This window comes from Gymnoscopelus braueri (genome assembly GCF_963280865.1).
Source record: "Gymnoscopelus braueri genome assembly, chromosome: 6".
Classification (NCBI taxonomy): domain Eukaryota; kingdom Metazoa; phylum Chordata; class Actinopteri; order Myctophiformes; family Myctophidae; genus Gymnoscopelus; species Gymnoscopelus braueri.
In genome coordinates, this window is record NC_137607.1 from 22,514,562 (window position 1) to 22,541,565 (window position 27,004).

Genomic DNA, 27,004 nt, shown 5'->3' on the forward strand with positions numbered 1-27,004 from the left:
CTAAAAGGAACCCTGAGAGTCCCTGGAATCCACTTTGAGAACCACTGTTCTAGACAGAATGTCGAACATTGCAAGTAAAACATTTTCATTGTTTGACCCCCCTCATTTTTATAAATACTTATTCGTTCTTGTTTTCCTGAAAAGTAAGAGTTTTGGATATACAAGGTTTCTCCCCTACAGCGACGATTATGTTAGGATATTTAACTGGACGGAATGCTAATAAAAATACATTTCTTTTTATATGGTGGCACAACCAGACATAAATCATATCTGCTGCCAGGGCTGTTAACTTGCGCAATAGACACTACATATGCTTCATGAAGCTACAATAGATAATGAACAGTCACCGGTCCACTTGGGTTTCCTTCTGCAAAGTGAACAGCCACGTGAATTAGTGCCTGAACTATGAATTGTCTTTGACCCTTTGCAATGCACTACAATTCAATACACCGTACATGTTAGTTGGAGCTAGAGGCCTTCCTGTACATGTCCTTGTAGATTTCTCCCAGACTGTCCTCAAACACAGCTCTATGGGGCTTGCCGCTGTAAAGGGACGCCTGGGTGCTCCAGTAGGACCCGTTGTCCACTTGGAGAGACGTCCCCCTCACACCACCTCTAGTGCTAAGACAAAGACAAAACAAAACCTTTAACCATGGTGTAGCACGTTTGAGGGACTGCTTTGAGAGGTGCTATGGAATTATGACGTGCCCAGACCAGAATAGAGAAAGTAGGGTTCATGTGGTTAAACAGACCACATATGGTATACTCTCTGCAGTAGAGGCGTGCTTATTTTCAATATCACGCACATCCACAAACCTTTTGAAGAAGGTGCTGAACCCAAAACGAACCAAGATCAAATAGCAAACAACTGTAGCTCCCTCAAGCGATTTTTGTTTCCGGCATCCACCAAAACACTGACATTTCGAGCCGGAGTTTTCTTGAAACGTCGAATGCTGAAATAAATGTCACTTAAGGGAGCTGTAGTGTGCAGATCATTTTTGCTCGTTGTTTATTTTCAATGATCCCAGCCTGGTTTTGGACAACACACGTGTGCTTCTTTTTTGATTATAACACATCCTAACAAGTAACAACATTAGTGTGGGAAAGAAATATGAAGAACTATTGGAAATCACTACCATCTTGTGCAATGAAAAGGTATGTCTTAGTCCAGAACAATGAATTATTATAAGTTTTTACGCTATTAGGTTAAGTTACATTGTCAGGCCTAACCATCCTGATTATACTGTATATTATTAGTGCAGACATGATCGGATGTGACGCTATATGACAGGTAATAATTGAGAAGTCAGTAGCGAAATCAATCAGGTGGTCAATATGTTGAATAGGACAGTATTTTACCTGGTGCAGTGGTCCAGGCTGTCACTAGAGATGTCACAGCGATCCGATGTACTTTTCTCCTGACCCTTATGTGAAACAACACACAAACATCATACAGTCAGAGTCCTAACAGAAATCCATACTACTGTAGTAAGAAGCATCACAGAAGGCAACAAATGACAGAGACCACAGACAGGGTACACTGCAGGCAACACTGCAAGCAACACAAGTTATTCTTCAAGAACAAATCAAACCTCAAAACATTTAATTCAGGGAGGAAGAGGAGGATGAATCCAAATGGTCTCAAAAAACATGGTGAGCTTTTGATGTGTCACTGAAAACAGGGTTGTTATTCCTTAAATACAAGGTAAATTGTGTACCTCGTTATTACTTCTCTATGTTTAATTTCTTGTAAACTGTAATGTAAAATGTGTCGTTATTCGTTATGTATTCTAGAGTGTAAAAATCCATCATAAGTCTTTATTTTCACTCATTTGTTGCACATACAAGGAATTTGACCTGGTGAGGTTGATGCTTTTGACTAAATAGATGGACAGGGAGCAACAAAATGTCAAACCCAACCAATATATTGTTTTTTTTTTCTCCATTTGATGTGTTTTGAGAGAATGCATACAGTTTCCCCATATGCATATTTGGGGAAAAAATACGTCTATGCTTTGTTTCTGGATATACATTTTATCCCTCTCTGCATCTAGAGAGGTAGGATGAGGATCATATGTACTGTTCTGTAAGAACTGAGGATTACACTGAGGCAATTCTTTTTTTTTTTTTCTAAATCCTATGAGCTTGTATATCTGCTATTTTTGAATAGCCAAATAAATCTAAAGTGACACAGATGCGTTCCAGGTCTTAATAGGTTATGTGTGGTGGGGAACGGCCATGATGTTTTTTGTCCATAAGTGAGGGAGAAGTGTTTGGGACAGATACCCCAGAATAGACATTGACAATGCCACTGCCACTGCCACTGCCACTGCAACTAGAACTCAAACAGAGTGTTCATTTGTGCCCCCAGGGCCTCATACATTTTAGTTAGTGATCCAGACATATTGTCTGGACGAAATTGAGGATTATGAGTCAGACATTTTTTCTTTGGCAACAGATTCTGGATACACAGCATGCTGCTGCTGTTGGGACATGACACTTTAATCTTTCCAAAACTGGAGAAAACAAGAGGTTTCTGAAATGTGAATGTGGCTTTACTTTGCTGGACATAAAGCAGTAGTTCTCAAACTTTTTCATGTCAAGGACCCCCAAATTGACACTTATTAGCTCGGGGACCCCCCATTTGAAAATCTGCCAAGGAACCCCATAAGAGAAGATTTTTACAGCTCTAGCAGTGATTCTCAACCATTTTAATTTCAAGGACCCCCAGTTTGACATGCATTAGGCTACCGACCCCCATTTAATGGCGTTTCTATCTCTCGGACCCCAATTTATATTGTAAAATCAATGTTAATGTAACTCTGAGAGTGTACAAATGGAACCAAATGGACCCGTTAGGGTCCATTTTGTTCCATTTGTACACTCTCTGAGTTACAGACCCATAAGGGTCAATTTGGTTTCCTAACTATCTATCATTTAGCTGGGGACCCCCTGGAACTCCCTCAAGGACCCCTGGGGGTCCCCGGACCCCACTTTGAGAACCAATGACATAAAGAGCATGGGAGCTGGTGCTAAGGTCAGACAGCCACTGCAGACAGTACAGAACCCCCCCCCTCCCAAAACCATAGCGATCACTATCACACAGACAGAGGCAAGTCATCACGTTACTCCCCGAGATAAAAGAGATGTCGTCCACAAACAACTGCCATTACAGAGATGATAGAGATAACTTATCAAGGTTGATCAAGTGGAAGAGAGGAGAGGAAGAAATAATGAGAGTCTCTCCTTCAAGGTGAGGGCATTTCCTCTAGTCTACGTCATCCTTGGAATAAGTACAAGTCGGCGCCAAGTCGCCAACCAAGCATGTACTTTAAAATGCTTGGTTCACGCAGCGACGGGCATTCCCAATCAGTTAACTGGTGTTACATAAAAGTATGTTTTGCTTATGTTAAAATTAATGTTGAGCAAGAATATGTCATTTTTTTATTTTCCTTATCCAAACCACGTTCGGAAATATCTGTATTCAGATAATTTTGTTGTAAGCAAAACCTAGACGTTGCAACACATATAATAGTTAAGCATATAAATGAAACAAGATGAAATCTCATTCTTATTGCCATGCTATTCTTAAAGAAGACAATGGGAGAATAATAATAAGAAGAAGAGATCGTTGCCTCCTCACAGTGGGAGAGAGGAGCAACACCTGGAAAATGTTTCAGCAGCGCAAAGGAAAGGAGGTGTTGGACCATCTCCTTGGAACAATGATTTTATGATTATGATTTCTGGGGGTCCCTGGAACAAAATATTTCGAGATTAGGGGGCCCTCGGACAAATACATATCATTTGGGGGTCCTTGACATGAAAAAAGTTTGAGAACCACTGATATTATAGCAACATAAGTTAAAGAAAGAAAAAAAAAACTGTTAGGATTTAGAAGACATTTGTAGAATCCCCAGAAGCAAAGATTTGAGTTAAACATTTTCGCTTTAAATATATATATATATATTCAAAGATTTGCACACATTTTGAATAGCCAAAGTATAAAATATTGGCTAAAAATCTAAAATGACACAGTATGCGTTCCCGGATTGAATGGATACATACATAGTATGTACATAGTACTTGTTTATCAACATTCCATGAACAAAAGGGAAGTCCACTCCAGATGGCAGTGTTGGTCTACTTGGTCATTTATTTTACACACTACAGTATGTCGTTGTCATTTGAGTGGGAAATTCATGTGATATGCTGACCTGTTGCAGCCTCTTGCTCAGGCTATGATACAATGACCACAGCAAGCAGTCTCACCACTCATTATGCTGAGCCACACAGAGGAAAATAAGTTTATCATTTGATCAAAAGATAAAGTACAGTAGCTTTGGATGCTGGTGTATATACCAGTATCAATTCAAGGATTAAAGTTAGACCACTTAAATCTTAATAGGTGAACATTCAGCGAGCAGATCTACAAGCTCACAACATGGCGTGTTGCAACTTATTGTGCGGAATGTGCGCTTGTTGATCGGCTATTCTCTGTGAAGAGTTTTGGTGTAGAGGGGAAAAGGTACAGACCCCGGTCAATTATAAGTATAATAGAGTTTAACTGGTTGAAGGTAATCCAGAGTGTTTCTGATAATTCTTTCCACACATGAAAAACACAGTACAGAGTCTCATATTTTTATATTTTTATGTGATGCTAAGACAGCTCAACCTTGAGCTGTCTACGCATCATTGTCTGTACAAAGAAGCCATAATAAACACATTTAACTTGCTGGCCACGAGCTGTTTTCATTCTATCGCAGATTGCATGCTCTGCAACAGAATGAAATAGATCACTTCTGTCCTGAAGACGTTTGTCCTTCACGTGCACCGACGCACATACACACAAAATAGTTAGGATTGTCTGTATTAAAGCCATTTCAGGCCAACCCTATGGGAGTCAATAATTGACTTAATTTCCTTTCAGACTCAACTCCCCTCAGTCTCTCCCGCTCTTTCATTCAGGATTAAAGATTTTCTTAATCTCTCTCTTTCTTTCTCTCGAATCTTTTGCCTCAGCCTCTTGTAGCCGGTGGCTCCCAACGGTGGCACTTGGCTACCTTGTTGTCTGTCTTTTGTGTTGGAGAGATGAGTCCTCAACAGCTGCAGCTTACATCTCCATCCCGCACGCATGCACGCACACACGGACGCACGCGCACGCACACACGCACGCACACACACACACAATACTGCCTCTTTATTCCACAGCCGATTTCACACAGCTTTAGAGTAATTAGACAACGTTTCGCCATTCAGGATGTTTCAAGCGGCCCGGCCGACGGCGGGCGGGTGGGTGGGTGGTGGTTTGGCGCTACACTGTGCTTTTGAACACAAACCTCTGCCAATTCCCTGCCTTTTGAAGTGTACATGAAGACAAAACAAGAGCCCCAGCAGGTACTTAGAAGGTTTTTGAATGTAAAGTGCATGACAGGAATAAACATGGTGAAGAGACGGTTTGAGTCGTGAATGAGAAAATCTTTGAGGTTAATATGGCGTGCACATGTGTGTCTCATTCGTACCAAAATCTGCAATGCAGTGCATGCCACTTAAGTGTTTACTCCATTCCTGTCCATCCCTCTAAAATGAACTATGCACATTAAGTAGCAGTGTGACTGGTTTTGGCTGCAAAAATGCCTTTGCGATGCCCTTGTTCATTGGTCAGCGTCTGCGTGGAACTGTGTAGGACAGGTGTTTCTTACTTGGTGTTTCTGGGGGGTTCTGTGGGTCTGAAGGATCCTCTGGACCCGGCTGTGGATCTGTTGGGAGGGACTGGACCGACTGGTCTGGAACCTGGAGGGCAACACAAACAGAGAGAGAACATTGTAAAACCTGTAAGAAACTCAAACGACCCATTCTATGCCCCTGTTTTATAAGCCACTTAAATGATGCAGGCTTAAGATAAGGTGGAGAAAGTAATTACCAGTGAACAATCTTACATGAATTCTCTCGTCTACAACTACTCATGCATTGCTATCCTTCCCACTGTGGTGATGTAAGAGCTTTTATTTACAGTATGTCCACTAGTCTGTGCTGTGACCTAAGGGAAGCTGGGATATGCCACGACCAAACTTAAAGTACAGCTTGACACATTTCTATGCACTGCATTAAAAAACCCAAAACGAAACAGGTAGGCCGTTTGGGACACAAACGCTTACTTCGACTCAAATTTGTTTTTAATTTTGGCCTTCTTGTATGCGAAATGGAGTGTGGAAACAAAAGCCTAATTTCACAATTGATAAAACCCCGCCGTGTGTTTGAACTAGAGGCAGAAACGTCCTTCATCAGCACAATATAAACGTTCTGTCCGCAAGATGACCGCGGGCACTCGTGAAATATAAGATGGCAATGAAAGACAGACAGAAGTATAAACAGTAATACATTCCAGGATTGCCTCTCGTCCACGTCCATTTTGGTCAGAGTGGATGGAATGCTGACTGATTGATTGACTGATGCCACAGCTTGGGTAGCAGTCTGGGGATATAGGGAAGCTTTATTCATCCATAATTAGATAAATTCACTTCCTGCTTCACATAGCCATCAAAGACAAATCATTCTGGTCTACATGAACAGACTGAGACTTCGGGGGCATATGGGGCAAAAGTTGCTGTCATTTTCTTTTCCTATCCTAGAGTCACGGTGGGACGTGTCCCTCTCCCCGTCTGAGGGAATCTACCGGGGTCGCTCTAATCTCCCACCTCGCAACTCCTGTCGCGTTTCCAATTGAGAAAGTAGTATCATTAATTTCCTACAATTTACTTTCCACTTTAAAATTGTCTATTGATTTTAATGTTTACTTATGGACTGAGAAAAGGGGGAACGGGGTGGAGGGCCGGGGTTTGAGCAAACAAACAAACAAAACAGAACATCGGTCCCATCGGTGTGTTCAACTTGCAGCTGCCGCGATCGATGACAAGGTCTCTCAGAATGTATTAAAGCGTGCGTCGGGTCAAATGCATCAGGGCTCAGACTGCAGCACAAATCAATACCATTTTCCTCTTTGTTTTCCCTTCTCTTTTCCCTCCTTTCTAAGTAATGAACAAACATGACAAGACATCAGCTCCCATAATTTGAGAGGTGGCTGGGAATTCATCCTGCCTGTCGAGTGTGATCAACATTAAAGATTAGAGGCGTATGCGTATGTGTGTGTGTGTACGCACATGCACGCCCCACTCGCTCACACTCGACAGTGCATGGCTAGCACCTCATGATGACAGGGCCATATTTGTCAATATATAATTGGAAAATCATTGAGAGGCAATGTTTTTTTAACCACACCAATCCTTCGGAGATCTTTTGAGCAAACAAATGGTTTACCCAGGCAGATGAGGACAAATTCCAGGTGAATTCCACCAAGAACAACAACAAAAAAAAAGGTTTGTTTTTTGGCTTATAGGCCTGAGTTTAGATGGAAGCTGAGGATTTCACAGCTAGAACAAACTCTGATGCTCTCTTCTTCAGATCTTCGCATCCATTGATGCTCTCAGGAGATCACAGGGATTAAACACAGGCAGTTACAGGCATTGCAATCGCTGTTGCTCCCTTTTATCAAACCTGCATGGAGGGAAGACTACCTCGCACAGATCACAAAAGACAGGAACTTTTTGTTCCTGCAAAGGAAAATAAATAAATAACTGATCTAAAAAGAAAACAAGAATGAAAGTACGTTTTGTGTAATGAAGTCCAACTTTACCCTCATTACTTACAGTATACAACTTTCTATGTCCTCAAGCAGGGGTGCAACAGTTAATCGAACTAATCGAAATATTAAAAATAATAGATTTTGATAAAATAATGCTGGCCGCTGGCCTAGCGGTTAAGGTAGCATGACAACAAGTCGCGGGTTCGATTCCACAGCCCGACGACATTTGCTGCGTGTCACTCCCTGTCTCTCTCCCCGTTTCCTGTCTCTCTCTACTGTGTGCTATCAATAAAAGGCGTAAAGGCCCAAAAATATCCTTTAAAATTATTTTTTTATTATATATTTTAATATTTTCTCCCTTTTTTCAAAAGTTGTTAAAATAGCCAATCTACAATCTCAATATGTGTTGCATTGCGCTATTTTGGGGTGTCACCTTGTAAGACAAATGATGAAATAGGCCTTAAATGGTCAATCATACTAACAAATATGAAAAAGCTAAAAGCAATCGTTGATACATACCGTATAAAGAAGAATATGATGTTTTTAAGCGCTTCGTGATTATCGATTATTAATCGATAGAGTATTGGCTAAGAAAATGATCAATAGTTGCAGCCTTACACTCAATTAAAATCTCCCTCCCGGGAGGATTGGAGGTCTAAATCAGTGGTTCTCAACCAGTGGTCCGGGGACCACCAGTGGTCCTTGAGGGGGTTCCAGGTGGTCCCCAGCTAAACGATGGAGAGTTGGTAACCAAATGGACCCTTATTAGATGTTTAACTCTTGAGAGCGTAAAATGAAACCAAATGGACCCGTAAGGGTCCATTTGGTTTCATTTTACGCTCTCAAGAGTTACATTATTGTTTAACATCTGCATGACTTAATTTACAATAAGTCTACACAATTAGAGAATGTAGAAGAATTGTTCTTTTGTTCAACGTTTGCCTGTTATCTCTCCTATTGGTACCAACATCAATACAGCATGGAATTGTGGACAAAATCTTATCCAACGATAACAAAATATTCTAAGTTTTAGGTCTGAGAGTCTAAATCTCATCAAATGGTGGTCAGTGGCTCAAATGCTGAATAAATAATGGACCTTGAAATGAAAAAATCAATCAAATCAAAGTACAAGAGGCTCAAGGTTTTCAAGTGCGGGCCCTGACCCAGAAAAAGGTTTGGGAATGGGGAACCGCTGTTCTAGAACCCTGAGTTCTTTACCGTTCCCTCAGAGAGGAGCTGCCGAGGACCAGAGGAGGGCCTCTGGAGGAGCTGGACGTCCCAGGTGTGGACTGGGCCAAAGAGGTGTCTCTCACTGGGGTTCTAATAGGAGCTTTGTGCTTGGATGACGACATCATCCCCGGAGATGACTGGGTCCTCGTGGAGCCTCGCCCTGGCTGGGAAAAACAGGTTTAAATCCATTTAAGGCCGGGAACGCATCTGTGTCATCTTAAGATTTCTCTGGCTATTCAAAAATAGCAGATCTACAAGCTCATAGCGCTATGAGCTTGTAGATCTGCTATTTTTGAAAAATCTTGAACATTTTTTGCAATTTGGCCGATTCTTTTGAAAAAACGTAAGTTGCTATATCAGTGGTTCTCAAACTTTTTCATGTCAAGGAGCCCCAAAACTATACTTATTTGGCCGGAGACCCCCATCTCATTTTGTTCCAGGGACCCCCAGAAGCAAAGATTTGAGTTAAAAAGGTTATTTTTTCAAAAAATATATGTATTCAAAGATTTGCACAAAATGTTCAAGCTTTTCTTTTAGTGTCAGGCAATGTCTTTTGCAATAGTATAATAAACTGTCTTTCAAATAATGATGTTCCTGCAAATAACCTAACTATCTAGCAGTGAAAATAAACATTTAAGAGTTATTTGTACCATGTGACCCTTTTCTCCTCGACTAGAATAGTATGTATAAACACCACGCATTAAAACATAGAGACTACTTTTAAAAGCATATGAAATATGCAGTAGGCTATAGATAGCGTTTTAATACATTTTTTAGACAAACAAAATGACAAGACTGGCTCTTGATATTTATACTGTAACTCACTTTGGCTATTCTTGGTCTGTAAGTCCCCAGGAGAGAGGGATCTGGGGGAGACAAGAGGACAGACAAGAGAGAGAGATAGAGGCGCTGGAGAACTGTGAAGTGCAACAATTCTTTTTTTTAGCTTATAAAATATTCATTTTCTTGTACAAACTGGGCTGTGGAAGAAACTGCATTTTGTTAGAGTGTGTATGGGCTGACCGTGTGTGTGTATGCTTGTGAGAGCTGTGTGTGTGTGTGTGTGTGTGTGTGTGTGTGCGTGCGTGCGTGCGTGCGTGCGCAGTGTGTGTGTGTGTGTGTGTGTGTGTGTGTGTGTGTGTGTGTGTGTGTGTGTGTGTGTGTGTGTGTGTGTCAGATAAGCCTTACCTGTGCATTCAGCTGTGAAGCCAGTGGAATGACTGTGACGCAGGCTACTGGTTTTAGGAGTGGATAGACGCTGTGAGGAAGAAGGAGTCCCAGAGACACTGCTGCAAAGAGAGACCTGGTGCAGGGGTCAGGTAATCAATCAATCACTCAAAGTCAACACCAAAACACCCAATAATTAGATTAATCGATCAGGAAAAAATATTAATACGAGACCCTAAAAAAGGCGTTATTTTCATATTCATCTTATGTAGCTTGCAACGACACTTATCTCACACAGTCCCTTCAGTCAGTTTGAGAAAGAGTGACAGAAGTAGCTGGACAGTCCAAGGATAACGTGGTACGGTTGCCAACCGTCCATTGAAATAAGGAATACGTCTGTTTAGTTGGAAACTAAAAGATGTGTCTCTATTTGAAATGATAAGGCAGTGGTTCTCAAACCTTTTCATGTCGGGGACTCCCAAAATGATATGTATTTGGCTGCGGACCCCCGCCCATCTCAAAAATATTTTGGGCCAGGAATTTTTCAACAATTTCAGATACTGTACACAAGCTCATAGCGCTGAATCATACAAAACATAATTCAACAACGCAACGATAAAAAAAGTCAATTGGAGGAAAACGTTTACAAAAAAAGACAACTACTCTTTCAATAGTATGTTGAGACTGGGTTCCAAATGTAGTTAATGTACTATTGTCTACCCCGTGGGCACACAACAACAACAACATGGGGCAAGCAAGGCTCTTGAACGCACCTTGATAATGCATTCAACGCCGGGCCGAGATACTTAATTACTCCATTAAGTAACTATTTGTTAATTGCAGCTTGACTCTTAATTACCAAGGTTAATTGTGGCTAGGGGGTCCCCAGAGGAAAACCAGAGAGAGAGAGGGGGAGAGAGAGAGAGAGACAGAAGAGAGAGAGAGAGAGAGAGAGAGAGAGAGAGAGAGAGAGAGAGAGAGAGAGAGAGAGAGAGAGAGAGAGAGAGAGAGAGAGAGAGAGAGAGAGAGAGAGAGAGACATGCTTTATCAAAGCATCAGCTGTATTCCAGTAAGTGGGATTCATGTATATCACAGCGCAAACTACTCACACCTTTACTCAAACAATTAGTTTAAAAGAGCATCCTGGTGGATTTATTTGGTAGTCATACGTCCAAATTTGATTAGATTTGAACGGTGGTGGAAAGTAACTAAGTACATTTACATAAGTATTGTACTTAAGTACAATTTTGAGGTATTTGTACTTTACTTGAGTATATCCAATTTTACTTCTACTCCACTACATCTCGGATCCAAATATTGTACTTTTACTCCACTACAATGAAACTTTAGTTACTAGTTACTTTGTAGATTTTGATTATTATTACAAAACATACATTACCCACTTCAGCCCTATATACATTTCGGCCATTTGAAAATAGCAGATCTACAAGCTCTCGCGACGCATTGTGAGCTTGTAGATCTGCCGTTTTCAAAATGTGAAAACTTGAAATGGGACATTCTGCATAATGAGTACTTTTACTTTTGGTACTTTAAGTACATTTTGATGTCAATACTTTTGTACTTTTACTCAAGTACATTTTTAATTCCGGACTTTTGCTTGTAACAGTATTGCAGTAGTGATACTTACTTAACCCATTAAGACCTGGAACGCATCTGTGTCACTTTAGATTTCTTTGGCTATTCAAAAATAGCAGATATACAAGCTCATAGTGCGGCACCGAGAGCTTGTAGATCTGCTATTTTTGAAAAATCGTGATTTTTTTTAAAAGATTTCCACCACAGCAAATATCTCATGGCTAAAGACTATGACATAGTCATATACTGTAGGTCAGTGGTTCTCAAAGTGAGGGTCCAGGAACCCTGAGGGTTCCTTTGAGGGGTTCTAAACGGACCCTCACAGGTCTGTAACTCTCACAGTTACCGGGGGGTCTTTTGGAATAGAATAAAGTTTGAGAACCACCGCTGTAGTATAAATTGAATTTCAGGGCTTATCCTCTCCTGCTGTCGGATTCACATTCAAATGCAACACATTCTCAGCTTGCCAGTGAACCAAACAAGAACACCTGTTTCATCTGTGCAGTCACAGATTACATGCATTAAACCCTTATAGTTGACCCCAGAACAGGGACGCGCTGTGGTCAAGACAGAGTTCTAATGTTGCTATAGCGAGTCATCTGTAACCGTCAGATGAGGTGTGCCTGCGTGAGTGCGTGTGAATACATGGGTAAAAAGATCCAAAGTTGAAATTCTCTAGAATTTTCCAGAACTTTTCACAAGCTTCGAGGTCCCTTGGAGCAAAAAAGATATTGTGAGATGGGGGTCCGTGGCCAAATACATATCATTTTGGGTGGTCCTTGACATGAAAAAGTTTGAGAACCACTGATATCATAGCAACATACGTTTTTTCAAAGAACTGTTAGGATTTAGAAGACATTTGTAGAATCCCCGGAAGCAAAGATTTGAGTTACAAATGTTCACTTTAAAAAAAAAAAAAATCATATTCAAAGATTTGCAACAAATTTTCACTATTTTTCAAAAAATAGCAGATCTACAAGCTCATGGCATGTATATCTGCTATTCTTTTAATAGCCAAAGAAATCTTAAAATGACACAGCTTCGAGGAACCTTTAGGGACTAGGACGATACCGTTTGAAAATACAGGGGAATGCCCACGGGTTCCTTTCTAGTGACAAACCCTTTGGCATATTGAGGCTCTCTTGAGGATTTTTAAAGAACTCAAGCGTTTCAGAGTGCCATCACTGTACAGCTTGGAGAAAAAAATAAACTTTCATTCAGAGCTAAACGTTTATACCAACCAGGAATGGTGTCTGGCTCTCTGTCTCCTTCTTGAAGTGATGAGGCCCCAGCTGGAGGTGTCTGAGTCTCTGCCTGTCGTCTTCTGACAGTTCACACATTCTGCGGTGGGTGTAGGGTGACAGGGCCCGTGTCCTGGAGGCTACCGTGGGCTGCTGGTAGCCAGAGTCCGTAGAAGACCCCGACCTAGGGCTGGCCAATGATATGGACAAAATCAAATAGCACAATATATATATATATATATAACCAAATACCTCAATATAGATATTGTGACAATAAGACCTACAGTACAAGCTCGTAGGTCGGCTAGGGTTTGTGTAGCTTGTAGGTTGGCTACTTTCGCAAATGTTGAACATTTTTGATGATTTTTATATATAATATACAAATATTTAAAAAATATTAAATCATTCCCTGCCAATGATGTCTTTTGATGGCTGTTTTTAGTAAGCCCACACTGTCTCTTAATTTATTTATTTTTTCCGTTTATCACAAAGAACCAGAAGATAACGCGATCCAAAGATTTACTGCTCCATTCACTTCCCTGTTAAAATAATAACGGAGAAAAAAATCCCTGTTTTCCTGTGTGTTACTAAGTGTTTTTGAGCGAAACATTCTATTTTGAACTGGGTATAACAAGCGAACGGGAATCGCGATGAATTTTTCTTTTCTTTCACGGAAGCACAGTGAAACCCCCGTGATTAGCAACCATCAGGGGATCGATCATACTAGAGATTAATATTGTGTGACTACTTGAAAAGGTAAGAAAATCGCAAAATTGCCGGTGGGACCACACAGCCAGAAATAAGTCTAGCAGTGAATGAGTTAATATATAGCAGAAAATAAGGCCGAAAAAACAACACTTGTCAAATCACAATATTATGATATACAAAATCCCAGACGACATCTAGACTCATATCACAATATGGATATAATATTGATAAATTGCCCAGCCCTACCCTGACCACGTCTTTTTGGCCTCCGTATTATGGGTTTCCTTCCTTCTTTCCTGGGGACTACAGTTCCCACCATGCTCTCTGCTATGCCGTTGGCTGAATGGAGGTTGACATGGTAGGTTGGGTGATGGCGGACATTTTTCGGAGCTCCGCCTGAGCAGGGACGGAGATGTCCTCACTGGAGAGAGACAGTCAGGCTGAAAAGAAAAGTAAAAAGAACAAAAGAGATAGAGAGTCAACAATGCTGGCACGAGACAACAAAATAATGTAATTTTCTTTTCTTCCAGTTTGTCAGCATCATCTGGCAACCGGTGCTTTGATTCAGGTTATTTGTGGACACGCACGGATACAATTATGCCAGCCTGGCATTGCCAGACCAATACGCAAATGCGAGTAAGTAAAATTTGAGCTGGCAGACTCATCTGGTTTCCAGGCTAACGATATGCAGCTTTAGTCTCAACAATGTCTACAGTTTTCTGTCGACTGCAGATGTGTCAGCCATCTTAGCCATTAAGCCAATTATTGTTCCCAGTCTCTAAACAGACTTGTTTTCCTTCGATGACACCATTAAACCATTAGCTAATTCATGCAGCATAAGTGTTAACAACAACAACAGGTCCCTCTCTCACTCCACACACGGCTCAGACCACCTCTGCAGAATAACTTCAATAACCCTAATGGCCACTAACATCATTGTCGGATGCAATATCCCGCTTCCTCCGGGCGGTGCTGGGCTCGCGATAAATAAGTTAAGACAAAAATGTTAATTGCGTTTGATGGCCATCTCCAGTCTAATGAGATAAGAGGCATTACCTGGCTGTAAAACAAAGATTATCTAAATGCTAATTAGGGACATCATGGGACATTAAAACTCATTTCTTTTAAAGGAAGGGAATGATAAATAAATCCTGATTGAGGTTGCCATTTCAGAGTGTATTGATTTAACCCGTTGAGACCGGGAACGCATCTGTGTGTCATTTTTTAGATTTCTTTGGCAAAAATAGCTCATACGAGCTTGTAGATCTGCTATTTTGAAAATGTGTGCAAATCTTTGAATGTATGTATATATATATATATATATATATATATATATATATATATATATATATATATATATATATATATATATATATATATATATATATATATATATATATATATATATATATACACATATATATATATATATATATTTTTCTTTTTTAAGCGAACATTTCTAACTAAAATCTTTGCTTTTGGGGGGTCCCTGGAACAACATATTTTGAGATGGGGGTCCACGGCCAAATACACGTCATTTTGGGGGTCCTTGACATGAAAAAAGTTTGCCACTGATATTATAGCAACATACGTTTTTTAAAAAACTGTTAGGATTTAGAAGACATTTGTAGAATCCCCAGAAGCAAAGAATTGAGTCAAAAACGCTTAAAAAAATATACATATCCAAAGATTTGCACACATTTTCAAGATGATTCAAAAATAGCAGATCTACAAGCTCGTAGCGCGGCACTCGGTGCCGCGCTATGAGCTTGTAGATCTGCTATTTTTTTGAATAGCCAAAGAAATCCAAAAATGACACACAGATGCGTTCCCGGTCTTAATGGATTAATGGAATTAAACAACGTCAGGTTTCCCCCCTTTTTTTTTATTCTCCTCCCTCCTTCTCTGCTCACACTCTACCAGCCTCGAGCCTGATTTATGCTTCATCGCATGATGGTGCTGCTCACTAAAAATAACGGATTCACAAGCTAACGACAAAGCATAGATTAGGGCTTCTCTGTCCTCTCTGTGTTCCGTCTTCTATCTGTTGTTGGTTTGCTGGTGGAGAGGCCAGTGAAGGTCTGTCCCCTCTTTCCTGTCCAGAAGCTGAGTGATTAGTCGCCGTGCAGCTGACGGTATATTGTGAAATATGAGGGTCTGTCCTTGAGACAATAAAAGCGTGAGCTACAGGTTGCTTATCAAAACAAGAAAACCAAAGCTTTGCTCAGAGACCACACAATAACCATGAGAATTCTCTGTGGCGGGGCACCTATGGGTGACACCATCCACTCCCCTGTTCGTGGGATTACAGACATAAAGTACCCCAGCACAATCATCACGATCAGTGCCGATTTTGAACCATGTTAAAATGTCCAAAATCCTGACCAACTTCACCGAATATGAGGCCCTCTACACTACAGGAAGGGACTGAGCGAGCAGTTTTTACAGAGGAGGCTGCAGGTCCTTTCAATGTGTGCAACAGGCTGCTGCCCAGATGTTCTACCAGATTGTAGTAACCAGTGTGTCTTCTTCTTTGCTATGGTATGTTGGTGGGGGTGGGGGGTGACATCAGTACAAGGGATGGCAACAAACTAGACTTTAGTGAGTAAAAGCCTTCCAGTGTGTACTCAACGTCTTTTTATACCAAGAGAAGGAAAGTATAATTGAAGAGGGTTATGTATTTTAAAAACACGTAAAAAAGTAAGAACTAATGTAGCTAGATGTGTTTTTTGGGAGTTAAACTATGGAATAGCCTTAGTGATTGAAATTGTGTACATCTCAGGGGAGATTTTAAAAAGGCCTTAAAAAGTCAAATTATTCAGGAGTACAGTTTTGAGTAAAACATTTTCTTTCTTTTTTTTCTCCTTTATCTTGCAGCATATTTTAAGGTTTCTTAACATTAAAATATATATATTTTTAAGGATCGTAAAGGATAGGCAAAGAATAAGCATTGTGCTTTTTTCTGTCATTGAATTTGGATTTTGAGTGCGAGTTGGTTGGATCTGTACATTTGTGATGATGATAAAAAAATATTGTACCACAACACAAGTGTGTTTGGATTCGAAAATGCATTCATTCATCCAGTAAAGGCTAGCTCTGTAGCTGGGGATTTTTTGTTAATTCTGTTAGAATCCCCATTAGCTGTGCCCCTGAAGCACAACTAGTCTCCTTGGCCCGGAGAGGAGGAGGAGGAGGATGAGAAAGAGGCTGGACGCTATCCTGGAGAACCCCCCTCTCATCCACCTCTATGATGATGGAGCTGGCAAGGAACGCGGAGCACGTCCAGCTACATCCCTCATCCCTCCTCAGCACCACACAAAGTGCCTTCATGGCCAGTCCTTTGTGCCAGTAGCCATCAGGCTCCCCCAAACTTGCACTGTGTGTCCTGTTCATGTGGGATTACTGACTCTTATTGCCTTGACTCTTGGCACTGTCTGTTCTTTTGAATTACTGACTCCTGGCTGCATGGACTCTGGCACACCTCCACATGATGGGACTATACTAGGATGTTAACACTGCCAAACGTTGACAGATGCCTGTTAACCCCTTTAAGACCGGGATCGCATCTGTGTGTCATTTTTTTAGATTTCTTTTGGCTATTCAAAAATAGCAGATCTACAAGCTCATAGCGCGGCACCGAGTGCCACGCTATGAGCTTGTAGATCTTCTATTTTTGAAAAAGAAATCGTGAAAATGTGTGCAAATCTTTGAATATATATATATGTATACACATTTTTAACTCAAATATTTGCTTCTGGGGGTCCCTGGAAGAACATGTTTTTAGATGGAGGGGGTTTGCGGACAAATATGTATCATATTTGTGAGAACCATCATTATTGAATATTATAGCAACATATATATTTTTTAAACTGTTAGGATTCAGAAGCAAAGATTTGAGTTAAAAATGTTCACTTAAAAATATATATATATTCAAAGATTTGCACACATTTTCACGATTTTTCAAAAATAGCAGATATACAAGCTCATAGCGCTATGAGCTTGTTATCTGCTATTTTTGAATAGCCAAATAAATCTAAAAATGACACACAGATGCGTTCCCGGTCTTAATGGGTTAAGGATAACCTTTGAGAGACTGCACTTATATTCATTCATATATTCACTGTTGATGGATGTATAGCAATAGATTTATATTCATTCATAATATTCACTGTACATTTATATCTATTGATAGATGTACATTGTGTTCACTCATTCAGCGATCCAGTGCCGACATCTAGGGCCAGCAGCTCGGTATTTTACTTTATTTCATTTGATCTCTATTTCATTTTATATTCTTATTTATCTTGGTTTGGTTCTTGACTTTTACTCTTACCTGTGCCTGTGTACTTTGTTTCATTCTCACTGCTGTTGCTGCTATGACGCCTGAATTGCCCTCCAGGGATCAATACAATTTTTATGTTATCTTATAATAATTCCTTATCTTAGACATCCACGCAAAAGATGTTGATAGGTGTAAAGAAACACCATTTAATAGAGAGAACCATGTCGAGTCAACAGTGACGGATGGCCTTTAAAAAAATTGTTTTCTTCTTTTTTTTTTACGAGAAGCACATGGACGGGGAAAAACAGCAAGATTGACACGAGCGAAAGCATAAGAGACAGATGTCTACGGAATAGGATACAGATAAGATACAGAAAGACAGTTTAGAGGGGTGAGAGAAAAGCACTATAGGGAGGGAGAGTATAGGAAAAAGCGAGCAAGGAGAGGAGAGACACTTTGTGAGAGATGGAATGTATATTTCCCACCATTACAGATATAGAGATTTTCTGTAAGCAGGTGCTTTCATTCCGTAATCCATGATAAAACAGGACGCTCGGGACGAATTGGCACGCCCCATGTTGAAGAGCCATTAGGTCCGTGAGAATGGAGAAATTCGACAGTGTGACAGCCACACGGCTGGGCCCTGATCCGCATGTCTCCCTAAGGGGGGCCAGGAGAACACATTGACAATCTTTGCCTTGATGTCAATGACATCCCATTTAACCCTTTAAGACCGGTATCTGTGTGTCATTTTTAGATTTCTTTGGGCTATTCAAAAATAGTAGATATAAAAGCTCGTAGCGCGGCACCGAGTGCCGCGCTACGAGCTTGTAGATCTGCAATTTTTTTGAAAAATCGTGAAAATTGTGAAAATCTTTGCATACTGTAGCCTACACATTTTTTGAGCTTGTAGATCTGCTATAGCCAAAGAAATCTTAAAATGACTTTCCCGGTCTTAAAGGGTTAACCAAACAGCCTCTGCTTATGTTTAGTGCAACCCGGAAAATATATGGCTCTGTGTTTTGGCACAACACACCAACCCATATGCGATAGATCATAAGCTACTAACAGGACTGCCACAGGACTGCCAAGCTGCTACAAGGATTGTCTTTCCTTGTATCCGCCCCTCCAAAAAAACAAAACAAAAACACAAATGTATTTTTCGGTGAGCTGCAGCAAAGGTGCCTTACATTCTCTCAAAGACAATAGACAGAGCTCTATTGCTGTCTCTCTGCCAAGCATACTCTCTTTTACTACACACACACACACACACACACACACACACACACACACACACACACACACACACACACACACACACACACACACACACACACACACACACACACACACACACACACACACACACACACACACACACACACACACACACACACACACACACACACACACACACAGAGCAGATTATATTGAGGAGAATAGATGGAAGTGCCTTATACGCCATAAATTCCGGAGAGACTGGAGGAGGAGAGAAATAAAGATAGAGGGCCAGATAGAGAGAGAGAGAGAGAGAGAGAGAGAGAGGGGGAAAAAGAGAGAGAATGAAACCCACCCCCTCTGCAGGGTAAAATGGTGATTTTATGCAGCTGAGCACAGGTTGCCCTTTCAATACAAAAAGGACACGAGAAGAAGAGACGCAGGTGAGAGGAGGATGTGAGTTTGAGTAACCAACTGCCTGGGCTGGTTCTCCTTGACTGTATGAAGACCTTGCTGCTATAGGGGTGCAAATAAAACTAAATCAATGTAATTGATGGCCATCGAGATCATTTAACCCATTAAGACCCGAGGCCACGGACCCCCATTTCAAAAATATTTAGTTCCAGGGACCCCCCAGATCGAAGCAAAGATTTGAGTTACAAATGTTCCAAGATTTTTCAAAAATAGCAGATCTACAAGCTCGTAGCGCGGCACCGAGTGCCGCGCTACGAGCTTGTAGATCTGCTATTTTCGAACAGCCAAAGAAATCTTAAAAATGACATTGATGCGTCCCCGGTCTTAATGGGTTAATAAAATATTCTATTAGTAATCGATCCCAATTTTGGGGCGTTTTTTCCCCCCTTTTTTTAAATAGTCGCGTCACGAAGCATTGTGAGCTTACAGATCTACTATTTTTTCACTATTAGCCTACTGCATGACACTGTTGTATAAAAAAAGTATAAAATAACGCTAGAGTGGTTCATCGATTCGTTGAAATCTAAAACAGATTATTAAGTATTTGTGAATAAACGCTTCTCGATTATCCAATGACTTGAAACAGTAAATCGATAGAATAATCGCTAAGGAAATAATTGGTCGTTGCAGCCCTACTTTTGCTACACAGCAAAACAATGTTCCTTTAACCCCTTCAATCCGGGAACGCATCTGTGTCATTTATTCAAAAATAGCAGATATACAAGCTCATAGCTCAGAGCTTGTAGATCTGCTATTCTTTTGGAAAATGTGTGCAAATCTTTGAATATATATATATATATATCTTTGCTTCTGGGGGGGGGGGGGGTGTCCCTGGAACAAAATATTTTGAGATGGGGGTCCGCGACCAAATACATATCATTTTGGGGGTCCTTGACATGAAAAAGGTTTGCGAACCACTGATATTATAGCAACATACGCTTTTTTCAAAAAACTGTAAGGATTTAGAAGACATTTGTAGAATCCCCCAGAAGCAAAGATTTGAGTTAAAATGTTCACTTTAAAAATACATATATTTCAAAGATTTGCACACATTTTCACGATTTTTAAAAAAAATAGCAGATCTACAATCTCATAGCGCGGCACTCGGTGCAGCGCTATGAGCTTGTATATCTGCTATTTTTTTATAGCCCAAATAAATCTTAAAATGACACACAGATACGTTCCCGACCTTAACGGGTTAACTCTGAGAGTACAGTCTCAGAGGTAAACCCAAAGAACACTCAGGTTATTTTTTTTTTGCTGTGTAGTAGCAGGGAGCGGTGCAAGAAGGGCCCCGCTATCGGAACCACAGATCTGTCTCTCTGTAATTACATTCACAAGGAGAGAACAGATACCCTTGAAACACTACAGGGATAGATGGATGGCAGTGTAGCCATGGTAACAATAGAAGGTAGGTCTATATGGTGGAAACAAGACTCAAATGATTGAGAGTGATGCTGCTCATCGGAATGCTCCAGAACAGAGGCTCTCAAACTTTTTTTTTTTTACTTCAAGGACACCCAGTCTGGTATGCATTTTTCCATGGACCCCCATGACTAAGAGAGTGTGCAAATGGAACCAAATGGACCCGTTTGGTTCTATTTGTACACTCTCTGAGTTACAGATCTCTAAGAGTCCATTTGGTTCCCTAACTATCAACTATCAATTACTTAGCTGGGGACCCCCTGGAACCCCCTCAAGGACCGCTGATCTAGAACCGCTGATCTAGAAACTAAACTTACTGTTGTAGTGATGGGCACTCTCAATGACTACAAGAACGCTCGCCCCCAAAACACGCTCGCCCTGGGTCAAATCTGGCGCCCTCGCAACAGTCGCCACCAGGTATGCCTAAAACGTAACCTCGGTAAAACTATGCCTAAACCTAACCTTAATCCTAAACGTAACCTCGGTAAAACTATGCCTAATCTGAACCTCAGTAAAACTATGCCTAACCCTAACCTTATTCCTAACCTTAACCACAGTAAAACAAATACAAGAATCCAAGAACCGCTCGGGGCGAGCGATCCGCGAAAGAAATGGGGCCGAGTGTGTTTTGGGGCGAGCCTTCCCGGTTACCCTCTCAACAACCTGTATAACTTAAAGGCCACTACTCTAGTTCCTGTTTATAATATTGATAAAAATAATAATAATATTGATAAACTTATCAAAAAAATTAAGTGAATTAACGTATGTTTAACGTGAGTGCCTGTGTTTGTCTATATGCTTGACATGAGTGTGTGTGTGTGTGTGTGTGTGTGTGTGTGTGTGTGTGTGTGCGTGTGTGTGCGCGTGTGTGTGTGTGTGTGTGTGTGCACACTCTCTGGTACGAGACACACTTACAGGTGAGACGGCCCCGCTGTCCTTTCCGCCACTCTCCTCGATGACAGACGAGGTAAAAAACTCCACTTTGGGGGAGATTCCCTGGTGGAAGACAGAATTAGGAAGAAACCAAGCATTTACACAAGGATGGAGAGACCAAAGCACGCATAAGCAACATGGCGAGGGAGATGAGATTTTACAACCGTAAATCGGCAATCTAAGTCGGCGCAAGAAAAAACAAATAGGCACAAACAAGAAAGGCTTGAGTGATGTTTAAATGATATGACAGTGCGAATAGAGGCATCTCAATTGCTATGCACGCCTTGAACACAAACACACATAAAAAGAAAACGCGACAATGTTCATAGACATCTAAACGAGATCATTGTTGGGGCTTCAGAGAACTCTGAAGCGAGAGTGGGGGAGAGGAAGAGAACGACTGAAGAAGTCAGTTGAACTCACTCCTCTGATAGAAATACTGGTCTTTATCTAAGTGACGAGTGTGCTTTTACATTGGCTCAATCCCAGTCATCTATCATGACGAAGGGTCTGTCTGGTGGGCTTGAGACAGGACTATCATTCCGGAGGATGAGTGACATCTTAACCCATTACGACCCGGGAACGCGTTTGTGTCATTTTTAGATTTCTTTGGGCTATTGAAAAATAGCAGATCTACAAGCTCACAGCGCGAGTGCTGCGCTATGAGCAGATCTGCTATTTTTTTTTAAATCATGAAAATCTCTGCAAATCTATGAATATATATATATTCTACAAATGTCTTTTAAATCCTAACCATTTAAAAAAAAAAAACTATGTTGCTATATCGGTGGTTCCCAAACTTTTTCATGTCAAGGACCCCCAAAATGATATGTATTTCGCCGCGGACCCCCTTCTCAAAATATTTTGTTCCAGGACCACCCAGAAGCAAAGATTTGAGTTAAAAATGTAGATTTTTCAAAAATAGCAGATCTACAAGCTAGTGCAATAGCCAAAGTATAAAATATGGATAAAGTGGTTACACAGGTGCGTTCCCGGTTTGAATGAGTTAAACACCAGGCCGGGAGTGAGGGGGGGGGGGAGAATATGGACAGAAAAGACTGAAGGAAAACGAAGGGAACGTTGGAAAACCTACAGGGAAGGAAGGGGACCTCTTCATCAGCATTTCTCTCTCTGGAGCCCCGGCTTTGGAGTTGAGCCCGGGTCCAGGGTACAGGAAGTCTCTAGTGCACTCCTCCACTGTGGCCAGGATCTCGCCCACTGAAAACACACACAAACACACACACACACACACACACACACACACGCACGCACGCACGCACACACACACCCACACACACACACGCACACACACGCACACACGCACGCATAAATAAAGTTGAGATGCTATTTTTGCACTGTTTTGACAAACTCAGAACAGAACATGCCCATATGGCATCATCCTGAAAGCATACCTGGAGGTACCAGCTGAATCAGCTCGAAAGATGTCGTGTCAGCTAAGCGGGAGAGAGAAAAAGCACAAACATCCTGTAAGCTAATGATCAGTATCACAACTAATAGCCTATAAGCCTAAAACAGCAGATGATTCAGGGATGAGCGATGAGGAATCAAACCTCAGGAGACCGCTTATACCTTCCAGGAGTTCAGCCACATCACCCGGGTCAACCACGCCCGGGAAAGTCTGGGGAAGAATAACAGACAAGCAGAACATCACGGACGGACCACTTCTGATGTCTTTTTTCAGCAATTAACTTTTTGTGTACAGTATTACTGCAGTGATTCTCAAAGTGGGGTCCGGGTGCCCGCCAGGGGTCCTTGAGGGGATTCCAGGGGGTCCCCAGCAAAATATAGCATCAAAATCAGCCCCTAAAGTTAAGTTAAGTTAACCCTATACATTGGCTATTTGAAAATACAAATTACACTTTTTACACACAAATCTTGTATTGGGTTCCCTGGCACAAAATGTTTTCAGATGGGGGTCCGTGGCCAAGTACATTTGGGGGTCCTTGACATGAAAATGTTTGAGAACCTCGGTATTACTGTAAACGGTATGGAGACGGAGCAGTGGGACAGCGGCGCCTGCTACTTTTCCGCTCCCAGAAATCTGCCACTTTTTACTGTCCCCTGTCCGTCCGTCCAAAGTTTTTATGCTTTCAGACACTTTTTATGCTCCATGGTCCTGGAATCAGCTCCAGAAAGACATTAAACTGGAGGAACACTTAATCCCTTTGAGTGATTTTAAAAGTTTACTTCAGATGTATAAAAAAAAAAACTGATGCCCGCAGCCGTTTTGCTTCAGTATGTATCAATGTATACTTTGTGTTTTTGCTGTGCATCTTATATTGTATTTTGTGTTGTAATTCGTGTGTGTTCACTTTCTTGGCCAGGGTTCCCTTGTAAAAGAGGGTTTCTGCCCGACAGCAGAGATAATGAAGCCAACCCAGGAGGCTAAACAGATAGGTCTTTCTTCCTCACCTTGATGAAGACCATCTTGTGATGGAAGCGCAGAGGGAATACAGGAGGCACACATGCAGTCTTCCTGTACTGGCCCATGATGCAAACACTGACGTAGAGGTCTTCCTGCTCGTGTAGCACAACTCCTGGGCAGGTGATCTACACACAAACGGTGATCTTTATGGCAGGGGTCTTCAACAGTCCGGGACCCCTAGAGGGTCCTCAACAGTTAGAATAGGGGGTCACTACCACTTGAACCCTATTATCCCTATTCTGAAGATAACTTAAAGAGATATTTCACTTTCAAAAAAAAACTTTTGGTCATTGTATCATCTACTCAGGCTTTTGTGAGCCCCCCTGACAGTTTTTAAGTTGCTCGATTCAGTATTTAGATATTTGATATTCATTTTATCAGACACGCCCCCTTCCTATACAAACCCATTGTAACTTCAAACTCCATTTTAACCATGTTAGATTCATCAAAAACACCCGTCCTTGGTTCTGGTGACTCACCCTGCCCTCCTAATGCGTGAGGGGGTCGTGTTTAAAGTAATTGAAAAAAACATGGCCCCCTCACGCATTACATTAGGAGGGCAGGATGAGTCACCAGAACCAAGGACGGGTGTTTTTGATTAATCTAACATGGTTAAAATGAAGTTTGAAGTTACAATGGGTTTGTATAGGAAGGGGGCATGTCTGATAAAATGGATATCAAATATCTAAATAATGATTAAGCAACTTAAAAACTGTCTGGGGGGCTCACAAAGGCCTGAGTAGATGATAAAATGACCAAAAGTTTTTTTGAAAGTGAAATACCCCTTTAAGCCAAAAATAGCAGATCTACAAGCTCACAACGCCTCGCGCTGCGAGGCGTTGTGAGCTTGTAGATCTGCTATATTAGGCAAAGAGGTTTGGTGTTGGTCTATGAAATCTATAAAAAATATAATTGTATACAGTAGCCTATGTAGTGTGTGGGGGGGGGGGCGCTTCATCACTCTTTCAGCTAGGGGGTCCTTGGGCTGAAACACGTTGAAGACCCCTGCTTTTATGGTCATTATTTGTGTCTTGGTTACATGTTTATTGATTGCTGATTATGCTCCTTTCCTTTGAATTGTATTTGTATCTCACTAAGACAATTGTTTATTTCTAGGGAAGAAAGAGCTCAACATGCAGCAGCTAACTATGCTACGTTTAACACAGCTTTGCACAGAGAGAGTTTAGATAATGTTTAAACAACCAAACTTCAGCCAAGATAACTGCATGATCAGCATCTTGCTCAACAGGGTCTTATCTGCTCGATAAGAACAGATTGGGATTATAAAAGGATGATGGATGATAAGAACATAAGGATTGGGGGAATACTTATAGGAAGGTAGTTAGATTACAAGATCCACAGCACGCTACAGGATCACGGGATCATTTAGTCAACAATCAAAACGAAAGTAAACATAAGTATCATCATACTTACAGCCTGTATATCCAGGTAAACGGTACATTTCAGAGCTTTCTGTAAAGGAGTCGTTCCTCCCATGGTTTCTACACTTGGTTCGTTGTCATGGCTGCCAAACACAGGAAATCTCCAGGCAAGAGGATGTTGTGACACGTGACCAGAACTGACCAATCAAATGTCTTGTTTGACGCAACGCTCATGAGCGCGCGTGCATTCGGACCGGATGCTGAATGCGCGCCCCCGGCGCACAACCAGTGGTTGAATCAAAAGTACTCAGATGTTTTATTACTTCAAAGTAAAAGTACTAGCAACACCACAATGTAGAAAGCTCCGTTCCGGTAGCAAATATAACACATCCGGTTTCTGAGCTAGCAAATATAAGGTTTCCGGTTGCCTTCAAAGTAAGAGCATCTCATTTAATGTTTTATGAAAGACATACATGCATTTCGAAAAAGACATTTATACAGTGGTGGAAAGTAACTAAGTACATGTAATCAATTACTGTACTATGCATTTTGAAAAATACACGTATACAGTGGTGGAAAGTAACTAAGTACTACTCCACTACATTTCAGAGGCAGATATTATACTAGTTACTTGTTACTTTGTATATTTTTGATTATAATTACAAGACCACTTCAGCCCTATTTAAACTTTGGAAATTTGAAAATAGCCGATCTACAAGCAAAAGATTTTTATATTTATACAAGACCACTTCAGCCCTATTTAAACTTTGGCAATTTGAAAATAGCCGATCTACAAGCAAATATTTGTATATTTAATTACATTTTGATACCAGTACTTTTACTTAATTACATTTAGAATTCAGGACTTTTACTTTTGCAGAGTATTTCTACATTGCAGTATTGATACTTTTACTTAAGTAAAACATTTTAGTACTTTTTCCACCACTGCATTGATGGATGTATTTATAAGAATTAGCCTACGCCCTAACAGGTCGTTATTGAAATTGGCCTTTGATCCACATTCAATGGGCACTTAGCACATTTTCCATACACCCATGTTTAACCACTGTGATTAGACTGTAAACAGGTTTCAGATTTAAATTGGAATGCCAAAGATGGCAATCCCCTTTCTATAAATAATAATAGTAGCTTGTACAGGTGTAACATGTGGGGGGTTTATAAACATATTTAACAATACAATACAGTGTGTGTGTGTGTGTGTGTGTGTGTGTGTGTGTGTGTGTGTGTGTGTGTGTGTGTGTG

The 27,004-nt window shown here is 41.0% G+C and overlaps 1 protein-coding gene across 1 annotated transcript; it reads right to left on the reverse strand.

Annotated features, from left to right (window-relative positions):
• Positions 1 to 47: 47 nt before the first annotated feature.
• On the reverse strand, positions 48 to 25,879 carry spata6 (spermatogenesis associated 6). Its single transcript, XM_080430707.1, has 14 exons — positions 25,794 to 25,879; positions 24,347 to 24,484; positions 23,504 to 23,552; positions 23,326 to 23,367; positions 23,007 to 23,131; positions 21,896 to 21,976; positions 13,828 to 14,021; positions 12,874 to 13,063; positions 10,058 to 10,172; positions 9,695 to 9,735; positions 8,858 to 9,033; positions 5,700 to 5,790; positions 1,360 to 1,424; positions 48 to 621 (listed from the first exon to the last, which is right to left on the reverse strand). The coding sequence occupies exons 1-14, from the start codon at positions 25,854 to 25,856 to the stop codon at positions 459 to 461; spliced, it is 1,533 nt and encodes a 510-aa protein (XP_080286833.1). The 5' UTR covers positions 25,857 to 25,879; the 3' UTR covers positions 48 to 458.
• Positions 25,880 to 27,004: the final 1,125 nt, after the last annotated feature.